At 46.1% G+C, this 21780-nt stretch overlaps 1 protein-coding gene across 10 annotated transcripts in view; it reads left to right on the plus strand.

The window, feature by feature from the left end:
* Positions 1-10227: 10227 nt before the first annotated feature.
* Positions 10228-21780, plus strand: part of Kcnj15 (potassium inwardly rectifying channel subfamily J member 15) — a 44433-nt gene continuing 32880 nt past the window's right edge. For 2 of the 10 annotated variants that reach the window (XM_085832092.1, XM_021185033.3), the window contains exons 1-2: positions 10230-10358; positions 10861-11033. Coding sequence is in view for 2 of the 10 variants with exons in the window: in XM_029470458.2 (XP_029326318.1) it covers positions 11074-11110 (37 nt within the window). In the remaining 8 variants the exon portion in view is untranslated. Of the gene's footprint in view, positions 10359-10860; positions 11111-21780 lie in introns of all 10 variants that reach the window. The other 8 variants (XM_029470458.2, XM_029470459.2, XM_029470454.2 and 5 more) reach the window with 8 other exon arrangements.

Here is a 21780-nt window from a genome sequence, read left to right on the forward strand (position 1 = left end):
ATATGTATGTCTGTTTCTGTGTGTGCATGTATGTGTGTATATATATGTATATGTATGTGTTTATGTGTGTTTGTGTATATATATATATGCCTGTGTTTATGGGTGTATGTATATATGTGTATGTATATGTGTGTTTCTGTGTGTGTGTGTGTGTGTGTGTGTGTGTGTGTAGGGGGGAAACATGTCTGTGTGCATGCAGAGGCCAGAAGACAGCATCGGGCATCTTCCTATATTATTCTGTGACAATTCATTTCAAACAGGGTCTCTTCTGATCCTGGAATGAGCATTTTATTATTTCTCTTAGCTGGTCTGAAAGGCAGCAAACTCCAGGATCACTCCCATCTCCATTGTCTTTGGACCTGGGTTCCAGGTACCTTCAGGATGCCAGGCTTGGTACTGGCATCCAAATTCTAGTCCTCACTATTACTTAGCAAGCACTCTTAACTGCTGAGCCATCTCTCCAGCCCCAAGCTTGTGACTTCTAAGGTATTTATTTTATAAAACAGAGAGCTACCAATAAGTCCTCTGGACCAATGAGAGTCTTCTCCTTCTTAATAAAAGATATTCTAAGTGATTGGATTGTGGGTTGAATGCAGTCCAGATGGCTAGCTAAGGAAACTGGACACATCCTGATGCAGATGACCACACGGGCATTGTTGGTCTGAGATGCTCTTTGAAGGGTGGTGACTGGCTCATAGCTGGCAGAAAAAGGCAGAGCCACCACCATGCCCACAAGAGGTTGCTATAGGTACCATCATCACAGACTCTGGGAATAGCAGAAAGGCCAGGGAAAGGCATACTGAGCCAGAGACCATGAGAAGTCTTGGGGAAGGAGGCAAGAAGGGGCAAGGAGCTGGAGACCCAATTCTAAATCCAACTCCATCCTTGTTGCTGGTTACTGTCAGTGTAAAATGATGATACCAAAGGCATCTTTCTACAATGCGGAGCAGATTATTCCGGGTCGGCCTTGGCTTTCTTGGCCATCTGTATGAGGGCTGTGACTACTGTTGGGGCCCCTACTCTGTATGAAAGGGTCCACAGATGGCCTGGAGGAAGTATATTAAAAGTCCTGTAAGGAAGTGTGGGGCTCAAGACAAAACTACAGCTGTAACACCTGAGAATCATGGTGATGGTATCTGCCTCAATCCACGAGTTAACATGTGGAGATTGTTCTCTATACTTCAATAACTTGTGCTTGAGACCCAGCTGGGATGGAACCTTCTGACAGGAGGTTTTTCACATCAGAAGTTATCCTCAGCCACAATTTCAAGAGCAACCAAGCTCAAAAGTGAAAGCGACGTGAGTACTGTCATGACTTGAAGAAGAACTTTTTTTTCGGATGACCCATGCTTTGAAGTCATGATTCCTCAGCTAGGGGTACATTATTTTGGAGGTTCTGGAAACTTTACATGTGACCTAATTATAGAAAGTAGGTCCCTGGGGTCGGGTGGATCCTTGGAGGTGTCTTGTGCTTGATCTCTCACGGTATCTTTATGTTCTCCCTATAGAGAGCTGACGAGGTCTCTAGGCCCACACTCGCTCTGCCATAATGTCCTGCTCAACTATCAAACGTGGATCAACCTGTCTGTAGCCATGAGCCAAGGAGCCCTATTCCTTCAGATTGGTTATGGCAGGTATTCAGTCACAGTGGCACATAAGAAAATGGTGCATGTCAATAGAGACAGACATTGATAGAAAGATTGGCTGGAGTCAGTCACTGGCGTCAATGCTGTCCCTGCAGTTCTGAGAGCTCCTATGCCCTTCACAGCCTCTTGTCAAGTTCACCTCAGAAGAGCGAGTTGGCTTTACTCTTATCGTTTCCAGTTCATCTTCTGCCTGAGCTCTTTGTTTTCTCACAGGCATGCATCCAGCACTCAGAACTGAGGGAAGTACTTTTCACTTCCTGCCTTCTCCACACCCCCCCCCCACTCCCTGAATTCTGAGGAAGAAACTCAATACCCAGCAAACACTGGAAAGTGCCCTGCTGACGCAGACTACCCTCTTAACCTAAAATTCCATCTCCAGGACCCACTGAATGATCAACTGTTGTTACTTCTAAATGTGGGCCATCCTGGCTCTGCTCATGTGAGTTTCTGTGATTCCAATGGCAGTTTGGACACAGAGGCAAGCAGACAGCGTTATATACACACCGCACTTGCTCAGATCACTATACTGCCTCTGTTGATTTGGCCCAAGGTTGGACAGCATTAGGACTCCATTAGCAAACAAACAGAAAGGTTGTTCCAAGCACCATCAAATATTATCTCAGGTTCTATAACTACGAGAGGAGATAGACTCTTGCACTTGATTTCTGGGAATGCATGCATGTGATCAAAGTCAGAAAATAATCCTAAATAAACCTTACAAATTATTGTTGCAGCACAAGAAGCTCCAGGAAAATCAGCTTGGTTAAATTTCAATTTCCTAAGAACCAGCTAATGAAATTCTGTTCATTTGAGTAATACAACCTACTTAGCCACTCAAATGACTTGACCCTCCCCCCAAAACAGCAGTAGAGTAAGGAGAGGGAAAACAGTGTTCCTCCATGTTCTTGGGGGAGACTCTGGTTCTTTAAGGGATGTAAAATTTCAGAAGTATTTTAAGGTAGTTCAGGGTCACAGGGTACAGATTTTGATCTCACAGTTCTCGAAGGGACTGGATTGTGCACAAAGTCAAGAAGCAAGTACCTGGGATGTGCCCAGGGTGGGCGGTTCCTGCACACAAGCACACGTTAAAAACACAGCAAAGAACTTGCCACAGAGAGGAGCAAAAGGAAAGCAGGAGGTGAACCTTGATTTTTGCCATTATTGAAGCCTGCTTCTCAGTGTCTTCTAACAGGAGACACAGGACATGGGGTCCTATGATTCCCATGCTTATGACATGGGGTCATGTGACTCCTGTGCTCACAACATGGGGCCATGTGACTCCCGTGCGTGCTCTCTGCTATCAGCATCTTGCAGGAGCCCTGGAGGAAAAATTTTTGTGCTCAGTTGACTAGTGCAAAAAGCAGTTCAGGTAAAATTTAGCTTTTCCTAGGTCTGAACCAATGGCTAAGAGAAAACCTTAACCCCTCCACTCGCCCCACAGCTGCTCAACTTCTTGCCAAGAAGGACTAGCTTTGTCAGTGACCTGGGCAAGGACTACAGCACCGTTCTGTTCACTATAGCCATGAAGTGGCTCAGAAGATCAGCCACTGAGGAACTCAAAAGACCTGTTTGCCCAAGACATTAAAAGGAGGCTAAATTGAAAATCGAGCACTCTAGTTGGGGTGCATTCTTCAGGGAGTATAATGAATTCTTCGCTTATTCATAAATCAGAGCCTTACTGTAACCTCCCCCCTCAGCCTGAAATCTGGCTGATCAGGTTTGACTGTTAGCACCATGAGAGCATCTGGGGTGGAGCCTGCCACCCTATCGTTCTGCCACTCCCACTGCTACTACCTGCCACCTAGCTGTTCTGGAGCCAACACGTGGTCACCTGCAACTGGACTCCAAGGATGATTTGGCGGGAATGGGCCCCTCTCTCTTCTTCATAACCCCATGTCTCCGAATAGTAAAATTGAACCTTGATCAAACTAATGTCTTGGTTTCATCTTTTCTCGTGCTGCCTAGGTCCCTCTTTTCTTCCAGATTCCAAGATGCCTCCCAGGCTCGAACCCAGACATGTGAGCTTCTGGCCAGCTCCAACACCTTACAGTGTCACAAATACCACTGCCTAACAAATACACACGGGAAAATTCGGAAGGGAAGTCAGCTGAGCTGGGGTAGCCAGAGATTAGTGGAAGTTGCTCAGTGAAAGTCATTTGGAGAAGGACAAGTCCTCACTCAGGTCCACTGTGGGTTAGAATGGCCACAAGAACAAAGCAGGCCAGAAGGACAGGGCAAGAGGCAGAGGCAGAGGCAGAGGCAGAGGCAGAGGCAGAGGCAGAGGCAGAGGCAGAGGCAGAGGCAGAGGCAGAGGCAGAGGCAGAGGCAGAGGCAGAGGCAGAGGCAGAGGCAGAGGCAGAGGCAGAGGCAGAGGCAGAGGCAGAGGCAGAGGCAGAGGCAGAGGCAGAGGCAGAGGCAGAGGCAGAGGCAGAGGAAGAGGAAGAGGAAGAGGAAGAGGAAGAGGCAGTATCTCTCCTTCTGTATGTGACCAAGAATGAATGCAGCAAAAAAGCTGGGGAGATGGCTCAGTGGATAAAGTGCTTGCCACACAAGCATGAGGGCTCGGTCTCAACTCCCGACATCAGTGAAAAAAGCCAGCCAGTGTAGAACACACTAGTAATTCCAGCACTCTGGAGGCAGAGACCATTGGATCCCTAGGGCTTGCTGGCCAGTCATACTAGCCGAATGCCTGAGCCCAATATCTCAGTGAGAGACTCTCAAAAATCAAAGTGGATGGTCCGAGGAATGATACCTGAGGTTGACTTCTGGCCTTCACACATACACACAAGCACCTGTACACATAGGAACACATGAACACACACACACAAACACACACACACACACACACACACACACACAGTTGAGAGACAGAGACAGAAAGACACAGAGAGAGAATAGATAAACACTAGTTCTCTTTCTTAATGGAGTTGCTCAGTAAATCCAATCACTCTGTTTTGAGTCTGAGTGTAAACGCTCAGGAAATCAACGGTGTCTGAATATGGTTTGGGAAGCTTGACCTTGGCTTCTTTGTAACTCTCCAGATGATTTAATTTTCTATGCTGGCTTGTTGAGGAAAAGGATGGTCAAAATGTAATCTCCAGGGTGTCTCTTGGTGTGCGCTTCTCTCAGATAGACTTGAGGGGTGAGTCCTGTGAGGTGACCATGGATTTGGCAGCAGAGCAGATATCAGGGCCCAGCTCTTTCCTCTCAGCACAGTCTTTCATGTGCTATGTGGACATTGCTTTCTACACAATGTCGCACTAATTCCAACTGTGATTTAGCTAAAAAAAAAAAGAAAGAAAGAAAAGTGGGGTTTGCAGGCAGGTCTAGAAGTCAGGAGCGCCCTCTTTTCCCACTCCTATTCCTTCTTCAGCACACATTCTTGGAGACCTTAATGACAGCTTGGCTGAGCTCTGTCACTTGGCATCATTACGCCAATTTTCATTGCTCAGTTTTTCCACAATAACTGGAATATTTGGCAAGAAGTGACAGTTGTGCAATGGGAAAATTTCCAACATCAAACCCCAGAAAAGCACAGGTGTTCCCCCTTCCCTGCCTATAACGAACTCTGAGGGTATGCTTGGAGGTGCCCAAGCTTTTCTGCCTGTATGCACAAAGGGGACAGGGTACATATGAAGAAGCAGGGTTCCTACAAGGAATCCATCATGGTGCTTTAGGGTCACAACATGGCTCTACCACTAAATGCTAAGTTAGACAAAATAATGCCTCCCACCCCCCAAATTTCCCATCGTCTCTGGCAGAAGCTAGGTACTTACTCGGGGAAAGTAGTAAAGAGGCCCCGTCTATGTCCAGGAGTGGAAGTATCCTTAAAAGGCATATAAGAACAAGGGAGACCTAAGAGGTGGAGTCTTTGGGCAACATGACTGAAGGCTCTCAGTAGATAGAATTACTGCCCCCATTGATGGCTGTCACTACCCCAAAAGGAGAGGTACCCCAATACAATATCCAAATGATCATCAAGGACCCATTGGGGAATTATAAACACAGGGAAAAGTGAAACAACCTGTAACTGTCTTCTCCAGTTAGTCTTTGAAGTTACATAGGGTGTGACCATCCCAGGGCCTACAACACTCTATTTCAATATATAAAAGTGATCCTTGCAGTATTAGGCTGAGGAGAATCAGCCTACTGTACATGATAGTCTCTGCTTGCGATCTGGTGGAGACATGCCCATTAGAAGCTCACTGTCTGGTTTAGGGAGTTACCCATCTACTCTATGCAGAGTTAAATATCAATAAGACTCAGTAGAAGAGTTAACATAAGCCAGCACACAAGCACACCTTTGGATAGATGTCCAGGTTAGAGTATGGAAGGGAGGGTAGATGTGAATGCAGTGGACCAGACCTGGTGACTCCACCCTGCAGGCAATGCTTTGCCATTTACCAGTTCACACTGTCAACAGTGCCTTTGTTTGTCTTTGATGGGAACAGCTTGGAAATGGTTCCATTGCCTGAAAATGCGCTTGATTGAGGTAAACAGGCTGCATACTGAGGGAGATACGAGGTTGCACCAGCAGCAGCTAAACTAATAAAGTCTAAATTGATAAAGGCGAGAGGAAATGTGACACCCTCTCCCCGCCCCCACCCCCCAGCTTGGGCAGCACTCACTGACACTGACTGTGTCACCAAGAGTCACATAGACTCACCCAGGAACTCAGGGGAAGATTAGAAAGTAAACAGTTCTTCAGCAGAGGCCATGGGTGGTGAACCTAGCTTTTTAAGTGTGCATTTTTACATTGGATTAGCATTATAGATGTGTTGGCCACTCTCTACTTGGTGTGAGCATACTGGAATATCAGAATAATGATTTTTATTTTCAAATACACTTTCTGATATTAAATAAGTAACCCCAAGATGAGAGGATGACTGGGTATGGTCATGGATAGCTTTAATCCCAGTAAACTAGGTAGGTCTCTTTGTGAGTCCCAGGCTGGCCAAGATGGCACAATAAGACCCTGACAGAAAGGAAGAAAGGAGGAAAGAAAGAGAAAACAAGAATAAAAAAAGAAAGAGAAAACAAGAATAAAAAAAGAAAAGAAGAGAAAAAGAACAAAACAAAACAAAATTACAAGAACAACAAGCCAAGTCACACTGGAGCAGGGTGACCCACAGTGGGTCCTCGGAATTTTTTTTAGCATCTTTAGTGTTAGATCCTGCATTGTCAATCACCCACAGAGAATAGCTCGGAGGCAAATTTCCACTGAGTCACACGTCTGTGTCATCAATTATTTTGTGCCATCTGGCTACAGGAGAGCAGGAAGGAGCCCTAATATTGCCTTGCGGCATTCCAGAGGGGAAGCCTTCCTGCTGGAGATGGTGCTGGAACCTTAGGTGGCCTCCTTTGAGAGGCCAGTAGTTGCCATCGGTCTAGACAGGGCGTTCCATAGATAAAGCCATTTCTTGTGACTCCTGCCCCATATATAACCTGACTTACAGAGCTGTTCAAAGGTAAATATATAGTTATTACTTTCACCCCACTTCCAGGTTCGCCATGCTATGATTCAGCTGAAAGCTCAAAGCACCACGGTTTCCATGTTGCCTTTTTAGAAATTACTTTTGGGAACTGGATCTCTTGAAAAAGCCCATGTCCAAAATTTGAATGTCTTATCAGAATTTCAGATACAGATGCAGATTTTAGATTATATTCCATGCAAATTATACACACCTATTGCTTTCACTGAACTGGAAGGAAGAAAGGAAAGAAAAAGGGTAGGAATGGAGGGAGGGAAGGAGGGAGGGAGGGAGGGAAGGAGGGAGGGAGGGAGGGAGGGAGGGAGGGAGGGAGGGAGGGAGGGAGGGAGGGAGAAAAAGACACTAGAAAGAAAAGAAGAAAGGAAGGGAGGGAGGAAGGAAGGGAGGAAGGGGAAAGAGGAGGGAGAGAGGAAGAGAGGGAGGGTAGGATGGGTAAAGAGCTTATTGACCAGTCATTCTGGTTGGGTTTTAGGCTAGATCAATTACCAGATCAATTACTTTAACCAACATGGTTGACAACAACCAGGCCTGTTGTTTGGTGCAGCCAGTCTCAGATCCTGCCACTTAATAATCTGCCCTTTAGCCCCAGGACAGGAAGCAGATTTTATTCATTGGATAAAGAGAGATTGAGTGACTCAAATTTTGTCAGGATTAAAAGGTTTACCTACTCCCTTCAGCCTCAGAAATTTCCAGAAATACCCAGACAGGTCATTCAGTCTCCTGTGACTGAAATCTCACCGAGGGGCTCGACTAGAATTTTCTTACTTCCTGGGTGAGCACCCCAGTTGATTATTTTTAATGTCTCCTCATTTGGTGAGTTCTGTCGGATTTGCAACCAGAAGATCTCATTATTGATATACTATCAATTATAAAGAAAAGAAAGGTAAACACTATCATGAAGAATACTGTCTTAGAATGTGATGTTTTAAATGTGTGTATACTACTTTTGATTAATTTTCTTTTTTCATTGCCATTATTATTATGTTATAAATTATTATTTTCTTCATATATAAATGAATTTTGACTCTACTAGACATGAACCTACAAGAAACAAAACTGTTTTAAACTGTAAGGGGCATGTTATATGCTGCTCAAAGGAACCTGTACATATGCATGTGAATAGAAAGGAACCTGGACACATGCATGTGAATAGAAAGGAACCTGGGCACATGCATGTGAGTAGAAAGGAACCTGGACACATGCATGTGAATAGAAAGGAACCTGGCACATGTATGTGAGTAGAAAGGAACCTGGACACATGCATGTGAATAGAAAGGAACCTGGGCACATGCATGTGAATAGAAAGGAACCTGGGCACATGCATGTGAGTAGAAAGGAACCTGGACACATGCATGTGAATAGAAAGGAACCTGGGCACATGCATGTGAGTAGAAAGGAACCTGGACACATGCATGTGAATAGAAAGGAACCTGGAAACATGCATGTGAGTAGAAAGGAACCTGGGCACATGCATGTGAGTAGAGAGGAACCTGGGCACGTGCATGTGAATATTCTCAGTGGACTAAGAGGAAACGTGCAGAACAACCAGACACACATGGACTGAGAATGTGGAAAGAGCTGTCCTGAGGATGTCTATCTGCATCCTTGTAGATCTGGCTTTGGGCAGATCAACTTCTCTGTTTTTTGTTTTGTTTTTTCCCCCTTCCTTATAAGCAACAGCTAATCATGCAGACATTATGGTCTAAGCATCAAATATAAAATTTTTGCAGGAGTTTTATATTTTTGGATAAGAAGATTTAAATAACGGAAGCCAATACTGAAAGAATTGAAGCTGTACTGTGATAACCTATGAAAGACCTATAATGGTCTTTCATTAATCCATTGGCAAACACATCTGTATTATATATCTATATTTATATCAATATCATCTAATCTATATTTATATCCATATCCATATCTATATCTATATCCCAGTATGACTGACTAATTTTTAATGATTATCCATATATATATGGATAAACTTATAAGGAGCTAGGATACGTGTATGAGAACTTATGCTGTGTTGGTTGTCCCCAGAAGGATGTATCCAATAACCATGCAAATGAGGAACTCCAAAATGGAGCAAAGACAGTAAGTGCTGCAGTCAGGGCAGTTTCCTAGAGTGGTAATGACATGTAGCAAGGAAAATGGAGGGCAAGAGTAGGGCTGGGGATATGTAAGATAAGGACCCACCTGGGAAGGTGTACCTGTGGGCCAAAGCCTGGTCAATGGTGGTAGGGTGGGCCTTGAATAAGAGCAGAGGTGCAGCTGCCTAGACACAGGGGACAAGTAGTGTGACATCCTATTCTCAGTGACAAAGCCTTAGTTCTCCTGCAACTCAGGAAGCTCCCAGGGAAACCCCGCCCTCTCTGAGGATGCTTCAAGATACACACACACACACACACACACACACACACACACACACACGAGCTCGTGTGCGCACACAGCCATGAGATGGCAGGAGGGTACAGAAGTCGTGGACATCCCTCCCTCAACTTTGGGAGTGTAGGAAAGACACAGACTGGAGACATAATCACTCTCTTCCTATGCCCCAAAACTCTCCCGTTAGGGGTGCTCCCGGTATGACTGACTAATTTCTAATGATGATGATGGTGGTGGTGGTGATACCAGAAAAGCAAGAATGTGAAAACCCTAATTTTACCCCCAGAACTCCAGCCCAATTCCCATCATCCCATCTAAAAGAACCCAACTTTATTTAACCTCTATCTTCCCAGCTACTGGAAGGAAAACAAAGCCCGTCCAACCAAACCAAACCAAACCAAACAAAAAACAAAAACAAAGCAAAAGCAAAACGAACAAGAACAAAACCCATCACTGTGGCCACAGAGGGCAGAACTGCGAGCAGCAGCTCCCTCCTCTCAGTGCCTTTCTCCCTCCCTGGGTAGTGTCTGACCCAGAGAGGGTAGGGCTGAGCTTGCTGGTCCCCACTTTCCCTGGGAGCTGTGGATTCATTTGGGGTGGGGAGAGGGAAGAGGGAGGGAGGGGAACAGGCAGTTCGGGTGGTTGGTTCCTTAAGAAAGATAATCTGTTTGTTTATAGTTTACTTAAGCAGAGGGACCTTTAAAAACGGACTTTGATAAGAGGGGACAAAGTTTCTTCAGAAATGAACCGGAGTTCCTTAGTAAGAACTTCAGTGTCTTTTATACACAGGTGCCTGGAGAACTGGGGAGTCCTTGCCATTCCAAGCCACCCTGTGCTGGTCTGTAAATTTCCTTAAAACCTTAGACATGCTGACATCATGGGCTCCTTCCTCCTGGATTCCTCTCCCTCTCTCCCTCTCTCCCTCTCTCTCCCTCTCTCTCCCTCTCTCTCCCTCTCTCTCCCTCTCTCTCCCTCTCTCTCCCTCTCTCTCCCTCTCTCCTCTCCCTCTGTCCCTCTGTCCCTCTCCCCCTCTCTCCCTCTCTCCCTCTCCCCCTCTCTCCCTCTCTCTCCCTCTCTCTCCCTCTCTCCCTCTCTCCTCTCCCTCTGTCCCTCTGTCCCTCTGTCCCTCTCCCCCTCTCTCCCTTCCCCTCTCTCCCTCTTCCCCCTCTCTCCCTCTTCTCTCCCTCTCTCCCTTTTACCTCCCTCTCTCCCTCTTCTCTCCCTCTCTCTCTCTTTCTCTCCCCCTTCTCCCTCCCTCCCTCCCTCACCCCTCCTTCTCTGTGCTTTCTTCCCCTCTCAGTCTCTTCCAATCTCCTCCTTTCTCTGTTCATTTCCCTCAGGTAATTCCTCTCAGAAACTTGTACGAACTTGTTTTTGACTGACAGTGAACAGTAAGACTGTTTCTTCACTTTGAAAAACCCTCAGCACCTACCTTTCCAAGGCACCCTGGATCACTTCCTTGCCTGGTCTTAATTTCCCGCCCATCCAGGAGCCTGCACTGGGCACTCCGCAGGTAAGAAGCTGAAGTGTCTGTCACTGTGGGGGCGCGCAGCATGCTGAGGATGCTTCTGAAAACCTTGACTTCCAAAGGTAATGAAAACGTGATTCTTTAAAAACAAAAATAACCTTCCTTAAGCCATTCAAGTCGGCCAAGCTTATCTGGGGGAATTTACAAGTGTTGTTTACATGTGGGGAAAAAAAGGTTTTTCCTTAATGATGGGGCAAAGGGAAGGGAGAGTGCTTTATCCTTGTCTGCAGAAGAAAAGCAACCAGATGTTGCCCAGCGGGCTGAGGCTGTGAGGGGTCTAGAGAACCAGTGTGTTCTCCTATGTCCTGTGTCGGAGCCCGTGTGCTACTGATTTTTCGGTGATTATATAGTTCTTTCTTAAGTTCCCCGCCTGTCATTTTTCTTTGTCAGTGAGAAGTCAGCTTAGGTGGAAGTAAGGCAAATTCTCAACCAAACATTTGACAATCTGCCACCTGTCCCAACAGAAAGAAAGAGTACAGTGGGTTTCTGAGGTAGTCAGAGAGTGGAAGCAGTCTGACTGGAGAAACGGCTTTGTTCACGGCCCATGGAGAACACTGCTTTCCCCGGTGTACGTATAATTTCATGTGGATTTAGGCTGTTTTCAACTAATGAGTGCATGACCAGGTGAGCCCTCCACGCTGGCCCCTGAAAAGCCTGTTTCTGTCTCAGTCCTACACTTCCGAATTCGGTCGCCTGAAGGGAATAAGCGTTTGTTTCTTAGACATTTCATGAGCTCACTTAAGTCACAGGTTAGAAAACTCAAAACAAATGAAGAAGTTACCTTAGGAAAACTGAAGTCCAAGCCGAGCCCTGAACAATCCTAAAACTTCCCTTCCTTGACCTGAATGTGTTCACCACCCCAAACCTCAGCTTACTGTCAAGGTTATAAATAAGCTTCAAAGATCCTTTCTGGCAATCTCAAATCTCAGGCTCACACTCACAAGCAGCCTCTGTTACTTCTGTTCTGCACTCTCTCCTGAAGGTTTAAACAAACAGGTCACCACCAGTAATAGCCTTAGGTGACAAATTCTCTCCAATTTACAACCATGCTTTAAAAAAAAAAATCAAAGAAAAGTGTCACATAAAACCAGAATGTGCTTTTAAATGCCATCCACGTGTGAATACTGCATATCAGGGTAACTTTAGGTGAAGAATTAATTACAGACTCACCTCACCCATGGGTCCCAGGGCCAGGCTCTTTCCAAACTTTCCTGGGGTTCGATTTCCTAACAGCTCCCTCCAGAAGGAGAATAAGTGACCACAGAACATGACCCAGAGGTCACGCGTGGCGTTTCCACACATGGCTAGAGACTGGCAAACTTTAGCCAGATTGCCTGTTGTCCTAACACACCCCAAAGAACATGATTCAGTAAGGAGCAAGGGAAGCCTGAGTTATGCACTTCAGTGGTGGTGGTGGTGGTGGTGGGGGGCGCTTAGGGAAACAGGCTTAGCTTCAGGAGGCTTCAGCAGGCTCCAAGAGGCTTCAGCCGGCTCCAGGAGAATGCATTTTCAAGAAGCCTCACCCCTCCTTCCTCCCACCAACATCCTTGGCCAAAAGTGCTGCTCCCCAGTGTCTTCATCTCCCACTTGTAACCAGTGTGGATGGCTCACATTTTGGGGGACAAAAGAGTGAGTGAGCCCACAGGTGGCTTATTGCCAGCAGGTCCAGAACTAAGAAAACCAGGGTTCCTGGCTCCTTTCTCCAGGGCTGAGGCCATGCTTCCTCCCCACTTCAAGGAAGAAATCTGAAAAGGCTTCTGTGCTTGTTACAGGGAAGGTGTGTATGTATATGTGCATGCTGTGTGCACATATATATGTGTGTGTGCGTGTGTGTGTACATGTGTGTTCTTGTATGTGCACATGTGGATATATGTGCACCTATGTTTGTATGTGTGTGTATTTGTGCACGTGTATGTTTTATTATATTTACCTGAATGACAGCATGTGCTGAGAACATAAAAGCCCACCTATGTGGCTTTAGGCAGTAGATACAGAGGCAGCCTCTCTCTGAATCATACAATGGATGTCAATCATAGCCTTTCCTAAGCAGTCAGCCCACCTGTTTGAGCCCTGCAGAAAGCCACTGCTTCCAGTTGAGTGTACCCCTTCAGAGTCCCAGCTTGAGTCTAAAATGAATTTGAACATAATCCCAGGATCAGCACAGCAGCCCCTGCAGTAGAGCTGACAGTGAGGGCCAGCCCAGAAGCACCCGTGGAGGTTGGAGACGCCTCTGAAGGGTTTCCTTCTGCTTTTCTTATGGAAGCAACACAGTTTCCATGCAGTCAATGCAAGGGCCTTACTTACAGTCTCTCAAATGAACATAGTTATTTTCTTCACTGCAAAAATAGCCAGGAGGTTCCTGTAAGAATTAATATTGTTTTCTACACCAGCAAAGAAGAGTTAATGACTGGTGGTCATAGGCAAGAGGCAAAGCCTAATTTCCTGGGTTCTCTGGCACATTTGCCTCCTCAGAGCCATCTCCATTTCCTCGGAAGGAGGGGTGGCAGGCGGCACGGCACAGGAGCAAAGTGAGGCACAGACAGGCCTGGCCTTGCGCCTCTCAAGGACACTGTGTCCTGCAAAGAGGCAGACATGACTCAAACTTCTTGGCTCCTTGCAGCTGCTCAGGTGCCAGTTAACTGACAGGTAGGAGCTTGGTGATCAGAAGTTCAAAGCCAAGCAGAAGAGGCCAGTCCTTAGGACCTCACTAAATTAAGGGAAGGAAGGGAACCAGCTTTTCCCTCCCCTTCAAATGGCTCACTGGGGGCATCAGGTGGAGAAAAAACGATTAATATGCTTAAGTGAAGGACTCCCAGAGAGAAGTGTTGTTTGGTTTGTTGAGATGGAAAACAAATGGGAACACAGACATTCCTTACAAAAGGCAAGATGGGGGCACAGCTCATAGTGCTTAACAGGCACAAAGCCCTTCTGCCTCCAGTCTGTAGGAAAAGGCAGGAGAGGAAGGCTGGGTTGGGGTGGGGGGAGGATGGGAGGGAGAGAGGGTAAGGGAGAGGCAGATGAACTTGAAAAAAGCACCAGCTTGTAATGTGCTCTTTGGATTCACGGAGACAACTGTAGGGGAGTTTCCTGTTCTAATACAGCTAGAATCCTTGTAGAGGATTGCACATATTCTCAGGGAGTTTGAGTCACACACGTTTGTGTTTTTTCCTTAACAAGGCATCAGAGAAATGCAGCTACCTGCATTCCCTCTGATAGGGGAAGGCTTATTGAGTGAGCCAAGGGTTAACCAAAACCCAAACACAGAGCTAAGTGTGCATGCGCTTCTGCAAATGATGTTCTATACCATACGGCAGTACAGCCCTGACATTTCAGTCACACTACAGGGATGAAATCAAGGTTGCCTAGTCAAACTCACCTCAGAAGACACACGAGAGGAGAACAGGGTTCCAATTTGGGGCATAAAAGCACACACGTGCCAAGAGCTGGTTTGTACCCAGGAAGAAGCACTTAAGTAGAAATGCATGTGTGTGCCCCATCCTAGCTGAGGTCATAATGAGAAAAACATGGGAAGAATTAGTGATGGAAGAAACTGAGTCTTGTTTAGAGTTTCCCCCCATGATCCAACAGTTCAAACTGAACACACACCCGCAGAGCCATTTTTGATACTAGGATGCTCAAGATCTCAGTGACAGCTGGAAGCTCCTGCTTCACCCAGAGGTCAGGGGTCAGGTCGATGCTGTGACCCTGGAGTGTCCAGTCATACTGAGCCACTGAAGTTCAGGTTGGGTGAGGCTGACACAGAGAAGGAGCAGGGCATTGAAGAGGACCTGGAAGGTCTGGTTTGAGTTCACCCTGCTTCAGTCACCGCTGACTTGGTGTCAGGCTGACAGTTACAGGATTCTCCTGCATTTCTTTCCCAGTGCTCAAAGCAGAGGCTGGTCAAGGTTCTGCAGAGCTCAGATTATCCAACACAGGGCTTTCTTTAAAGAACATAAATTCAAAACTGTGGCCATAAAATTCAAAGGAGGTTTTAAAGAGGGCGTACCCCGTAGCTGGAGTCTCAGGAATCCTCTAAGTCCACTCTGGAGCTTATGTCTTGAAGACTCAGTATGTTTCCCTGGTGGAGGGATGGACGGATGTGTGTAAATGGTGGCTGCTGGCTACCCAATGAGTAGTCACTCTGGGAAATAGACAGACATACGGACAGACCTGTGTCTCTGCACTTCTACTCACCAGTGGGATTGCAAGTCCAGTCTCCTGCCTGGGATGCTCCTTACCTCACTGCCTTGTGACCAAGGGCAAATTTCCATTTGATGGCTGGCCCTTTAGGCACATCTAGGCCTCAGGGTAAGATGCAATCAGTGTATTCCTCTAACGATAGAGTACTGGGGTCCACGGTGCATACCTTCTACCCAGAAAGCCAGGAACTTAAGGCACAGAGACTTTGTTTGTTGACTTTGCCTAGTCAAGAGCCCAGAACCCAGAATGACATCAGATTTGTCAGCAAGTCCCAGTCTTCTCCAGTGAAATCTGGGCAGCTGCCTCAGGAAAATGCCCCCCTCCACAGTTTCTGTGAATAAGAGCTGTTTTGGATTTCATCCACCAGTAACTGTCATTTCTTGGGGTGACTGCTTGCTAAGCTCGTGCCTACCAAATAACACTCTTCTGCATGGATGTTAGTGCACTCCCGTATTTGTAGGCTGGTATCTGCTCTGTCCTTACCCCCTTCACTAAAAAACACAAGATCAAGGTCCAAACCTTACTGTCTTAATTTCTAGACTTACTCTTTCTGTCCTTTCCTGTGCTTTAAGAAAAAACAAAGTTCACATCTGGTGACCCCACCTCTCAGTCATTCCCACAGACCTGTTAGGAGTTATGAAACCACAGGAGTCTCGGAAGCACCTGGCTGCACGGGGTACGGAAATACTACAAAATAAGAGTCCTGCCAGGTTCTTTGTATTTTGAGAAGTCTATGGAAAATATTTATAAATGTCTAGCAGGCTACACCACACACGTGTGACATATTCAAGTGACAGACTGCAGGAGCTTTAATAATAAAACTAAGATTGTGTAAGTCTCGTCAATTCTGCTGCCAGCCCTGTCTTAACGCAGCTATACTTTGTTTTCAGTGACTTGTTTCATACACTTCAAATCCGATTTTTGGGGGGGGGGGAGTTGGGGTTCGAGACAGGGTTTCTCTGTGTATCCCTGGCAGTTCTGGAACTCACTTTGTAGACCAGGCCGGCCTCTAACTCAGAAATCCTCCTGCCTCTGCCTCCTGAGTGCTGGGATTAAAGGCGTGAGCCACCACTCCCAGCTTCAAATCTGAATTTTTAAAAGATTTCATCTTTCCATTATAATTATGTGTATATATCTGTGCCTGAGTGTGAGTTTGTCCATGTGAGTGTATCCTCAGAGGCCAGAGGAAGTCATCAGATCCTTCGGAGCTCAAGTTGCAGGGCTGGGAATCTAACTCCGGCTCCCTGCAAGTGCTCTTAGCGGGTTTCTATCCAATTTCTCTAACTCTAAGGGGCCAGTACCAAAGGCTGATCGTAGCTGTAGGGTGTAGCTCAGCAGATGATGGGGTGCTTGCCTAGCAAACACAAATCCTTGAGACATATCCCCAGTGCCACACCAACTGTGTGTGGTGGCACAAGCCTGTAATCCTCATACTCAGGGTATAGAGATGGGGAAACCAAGAGTTCAAGGTCATTTTCAGCAACATAGTGAGTTCAAGGCCAGTCCAGGAAACACAGGACCCTGCCTCAAAAGCAAATCAATAAATAGCACATAAAAGCTAGCTATAAAGAGTCAAGTCCTCTAAGCTGCTTTTAAGTGCTGATACAGTGGGGTGGAGATGTCACCCATGTTCCCATTGTACATGTGTGTATTAAATGATTCTATCCAAAACATTGCTATGACCCTCTGACCAGCAGACTCAGGAATCTAGCTTTTAGCCCTACGCATGGAAGATTCGGTCTCCTGGGACTGTCCAGAACCCTCTCAGATGCTGTCCCAGTTTGTCTACTGTCACATTGGGTGCTTCCTGCTTTGTTCTATTAGTGTGCACAGTACAAGGAGGGTCCCATACAAGTCCAGCTCTTCAGGAAACAAGCAAGCCTTGTTCCCAGGCTCTGGAAGTTCCTTCCAAGCCTGCAGGTCCTGGACATTAACACATTAAAGCTCCAAGCCCCACAACAGAGCAGCCTTTAACTGTGGCTCCCTGATGTAAACCTGATTTAGACAGGGAAATCTTCTCACCCTCTGACTCATTTTCACATGGCTCCACTGGAGACTTGGGTAGACAGTGATTGCTGTGGAAAGGCAAGGCGTCATCTGATCCTCTGAGAACTGTGTAATGACCTTACAGTAAGTTGTGTCACTGGGGCCTGAGATATCCCTACAGGTGACTGCAAGCAGAGTGCCTCAGGGTGCAAAGAGGACTTGTTCAGTCAACCCTAGAAAACATATTTTACATTTGGTCTCAAACCAAAATGTCATTTATTTCCCTTTATCCACTTTGTTTCAAAGTTTCAAAGAACTCATTTGCACTTCTTGCATAGACGTTTTCTATGAATCACAATTAAATATACCAATACCCACAGTGGTAGAACCTTGTTAGTAACTTCCAAATTAAACATAGCTTTGCATTTGAATCTGGGAATCAATTCAGTATTTGCTAGATCTAGTTTTTGGTTTTGTTTAGGGAGCTCTCCTTTTCTCCTTCCTTCCTTCCTTCCTTCCTTCCTTCCTTCCTTCCTTCCTTCCTTCCTTCCTTCCTTCCTCCCTCCCTCTCTCCCTCCCTCCCTCCCTCCTCCCTTCCTCCCTTCTTCTTTCCTTCCTCCCTTCTTCTTTCCTTCCTCCCTCCCTCCTCCCTTCCTCCCTCCTTCTTTCCATTATTCCTTCCTTCCTTCTTTTGTGTATGGACACTTGTATGTGTGCAAGCATATGTGTTCTCACATGTGTGTGTGTGTACCATGTGACATATATGCAGGTCAAAGGACAACTTACAGGAGATGCTCTGCTCTTTCTATCATGTGAAGTCTGGGATCAAACTCAGGTCCCCATGTTTGGTGTTAAGTACCTTTACCTGAGCCATCTCTCAGGCCCCATGAGGAACTACTTTTGCATTCAACATTTTATACTTAACATTTTATAATTCTTCTGAATGACGATGTTCATTCTCTGCTATTCGTGTTTTTTAACTTAGGCTGCTTCTTTACTTCTGTCTGGATCTCACTTAACTGCCCACACTCAGGCTTTGCCCACACGGAGGGCTTTAAACTTTCCCCACTTGTTTACACTCAGATCTAGTCTCAGCATGATCAGCATGAAGACACCATGTCCAGATTACAACGCTGGGGCTAGGAACTTTCCAGAATTTCCTCCTGTCCCTGGGTATGGATAGGAATTTACTGACATTGTGATGACCTGGTTAGCCATCTCTGCAGACCTAAGCCCCTTTGGCAATGGAGGTGTTACCTGGTTCTTCTCTGTCCTCTCAGCATTTTAGCTGGGGACTCCTGTGGGCCACACTTACTGAGTCTGTGTGTACCACATGAAGGTAGATGCTCTTTTGTCTTTTTCTCATCTCTTCCCTCCCACGTCTATCCCAGTACAGACTTCACATAAGTGTTTTGAAATACACATCTGAGAACCAGTAACTGAGACTCTTGCTTAGCCAACTCTGCAATCTGATGGACTATCTGCTGGGATTGGATCATCAGGGGGCTTGGGAGGGAGGGCTGCATGTAAGTGTGTGGTGTATGGATCTGTGGTCTGCATGCATGTGTGGACATCATAGATGTGGGCTGCATGTATGTATGTGCTACATGGACATGTGGGCTGCATGATTGTGTGAGCTGCATGTATGTGTGGGCTGCATGTAAGTGTGTGCTGCATGAACCTGTGGTCTGCATGTATGTGTGGGATGCATGGACCTGTGGGCTACATGGATGTGTGAGCTGCAATTCTCGGGAAGAAGAGAGGTGAATGGAAGTGAGGAATATAGTGCAGCCTGGGTGAGAGGGGGTGACTCCATCCATGGCAAGGCACGCCCAGGAGCCTACTGAACAACATCACGTTAGCTCCCACAGATGTCCTGTTGAGGAAGTAAGGGCTGTACTGGGTATATGGTGTTAAAGGTGTACATTGGCTCTCAGAGGTTTTCAGATTTTAAGTCGAGAAGAATTTTCTATATTTTCCCTTTTAGGGCATGAAAGACTCTTTCAGACTCAAAGACTGAAGAACTGGTTTACTGTGGGTCCAGTCAAATGAACCTTGTTTCAGTGGGGAGCGGCCCAGGTCTCCTTAAGGTTTCATGAAAGTGTGCACATTTGAACACAAAAATTCTTGTAACTGTGGGTATTAACCTGTCTAGTTCAATCTCCTTGGGAGGCTTTGTGAACTATGCTTTCTATGCAGTGGTTTGTTGACTTTTCAGTATCTGTGACTCCTAGGGTTGGTAGAAATGTTTGTTAAGTGAGATTTTTAAATCAAGTACTCTTTGTTTCTTGAGTACTTTGGCTCTGATGCTCAGTTACCTCCCTAGAGCAGGTTCTTGCTCAGAGCTTGAAAGTTAAGCATCTAGCCAAACGATAAAACATAGCCCTTTTTATAAAATTAAATTATAATTATTTGGTATGTGTATGCATTTGTGTGTGTGTAAGTGAATGTATGTGTGTGTTCTTATGTGTATATGTGTGTATATGTTTATGTGTGTATGTATGTGTATATATTTTTGTGTATGTGTGTGTGTATAAGTGAATGTATGTTTTTATGTGTGTAGATGTGTTTATGTATGTCTCTGTGTATGTTTATGTGTATGTATGTATGTGCTTATATACATGTACATGTGTGTGTGTATGTATGTGTGTGTAGAATGTGACAAGAATTGATTGAAGGACCTTCTCAGGGGGCTGGGAAAAGTCAAGGGGAAAGGTTTGGGGGAAATGTACTGGGGCATTTGAGACAAGCCTTGAAGGACATAATGGACTCCAAAAGTATGGGGAGAGAGATCCATCAGAGGAGCAATAAGAGTGAAACAGGACTGGCCAGGCAATGCAGGTGGCTGCCATGTGCCCAAGGTTTGTGTTTGTCCTGGGGAAGGGACAGGAGAGAGGGGACACCAGCCAGCATGCCTAATAGACTCGACTCCCAGACGACTGGACATGGGCTAGCACTTCCGACCCTCTCAGAGGGAACCTTGGAGGTTAGGCAAGCAGGAAGAGAGGTCAAGTCACTTTCTTGTCAGTTGCAGGCACCAGGCAGGGGAGCTGTGCTGTCTTAGGAAAGATTTCACTTAGGGAAGAGGGTGGGTGCCAGGATAATGCTTCAGTTTTCCAAGACAATGAACAACAAGCCCACTCTCCAATGCGTTTCCAATTAAAACAAACAAACAAAAACAAACAAACAAAAAAGGTAGGAAAGATACTGCAAGGTCCAAATTTGCTAATTACTGCTGTGATTGAAGCAAGACCTTTCATGTTAAATCCTTCATAAGGAGCCAGGCTTGGTGGTGCACGCCTTTAATCCCAGCACTCGGGAGGCAGAGGCAGGTGGATTTCTGAGTTCGAGGCCAGCCTGGTCTACAAAGTGAGTTCCAGGACAGCCAGGGCTATACAGAGAAACCCTGTCTAGAAAAACCAAAAAAAAAAAAAAAAATCCTTCATAAGGTCGGCAGCCTTTGAACACCAACAGGACCTGAAAGTTCCTAATGTGGAGGCGATGAGAACAAGAGTTTCTTGCCAACTCCTCAGGGGCCATGGGCCTTCCTACAGCTTCCAGTTCCTGTTGGCGGCTCTGTCTTCTGGATTTTCAGCACTTGATTGTGGCAATGCAGACTCTCAGCAGAACATAAGCAATAGCAAACTGGAAAACTACATAGACAGCTTTAAAATGTAATCATAGTTTTTTGTTTATTTTATTTTATTAGAAAAAGACAAAGGGGGTCTGGATGTGGCGATCCATAGCCTCCCAGCTCTCAGGAGAGAGGGACAGAGGGGTTATCAGCTCAAAGTGTGCCTAGGCCAGATATTGACATGCTTTTGAAGAAAGGAAGGCAAGAAGGATGAAAAGGACGGACGGACGGACGGACGGACGGAAGGCCTGAAGTTAATCAAGCTCATAATGCATATTTCGGGAAATTCCTGACAGGACAGAGAGTACAAATGTATGGCAGGCATGTTTAGAATTCTGCAGAGATGAGAGGGTTTCTGAGATGACAGAGGTGGTCCCCGCAGGCCGTGGAGGAGGGGCCGCAGAGGCTCATTCTGATGAGACAGACAACCTGACCCCATGCAGAGGTTTTGATCCTTGAGGTCCAGGCATTCCTGATGTGGACTCCAGGCACCCGAGGTGCTTCAGGTGGGGTGGAAGTGATCCTCAGAGTATAGACTTCCCTAGGCACTCTGAGCCCCAGCCTTCCCCCTCACCACCATCTTCTCAACAAGCCGACAGTGTGCATGTTCTGTGAGTTGGTTTCAGGGAGAAGGCAGATGTTGGAGGAAGAAGGTCCAAGTGGGGTTTCATCTTGATGAGCTATCTCTCCTTCCCATTCCAAACATCCCAGAGAAGTGCCTACCTCAGGGGTGATGAGCCACCTGTGATGATTTTAGTAAAGGGGTCAGTAGCACGTCTGTCTGTGTTCCATGAACTGACAGGGAATGGATGGCTTCACATGACCAGAAAGTGAATCCTAATAAAGGAACCAATTCCCCTATTAAATGGTCTGCCTAAAATTTCATAAAGAAATTCTGAATTCTGGTGTCTA

The sequence above is a fragment of the Mus caroli genome, unplaced genomic scaffold (genome assembly GCF_978045245.1).
Source record: "Mus caroli unplaced genomic scaffold, Mus_caroli_1 scaffold_17, whole genome shotgun sequence".
In the NCBI taxonomy this organism is placed as follows: domain Eukaryota; kingdom Metazoa; phylum Chordata; class Mammalia; order Rodentia; family Muridae; genus Mus; species Mus caroli.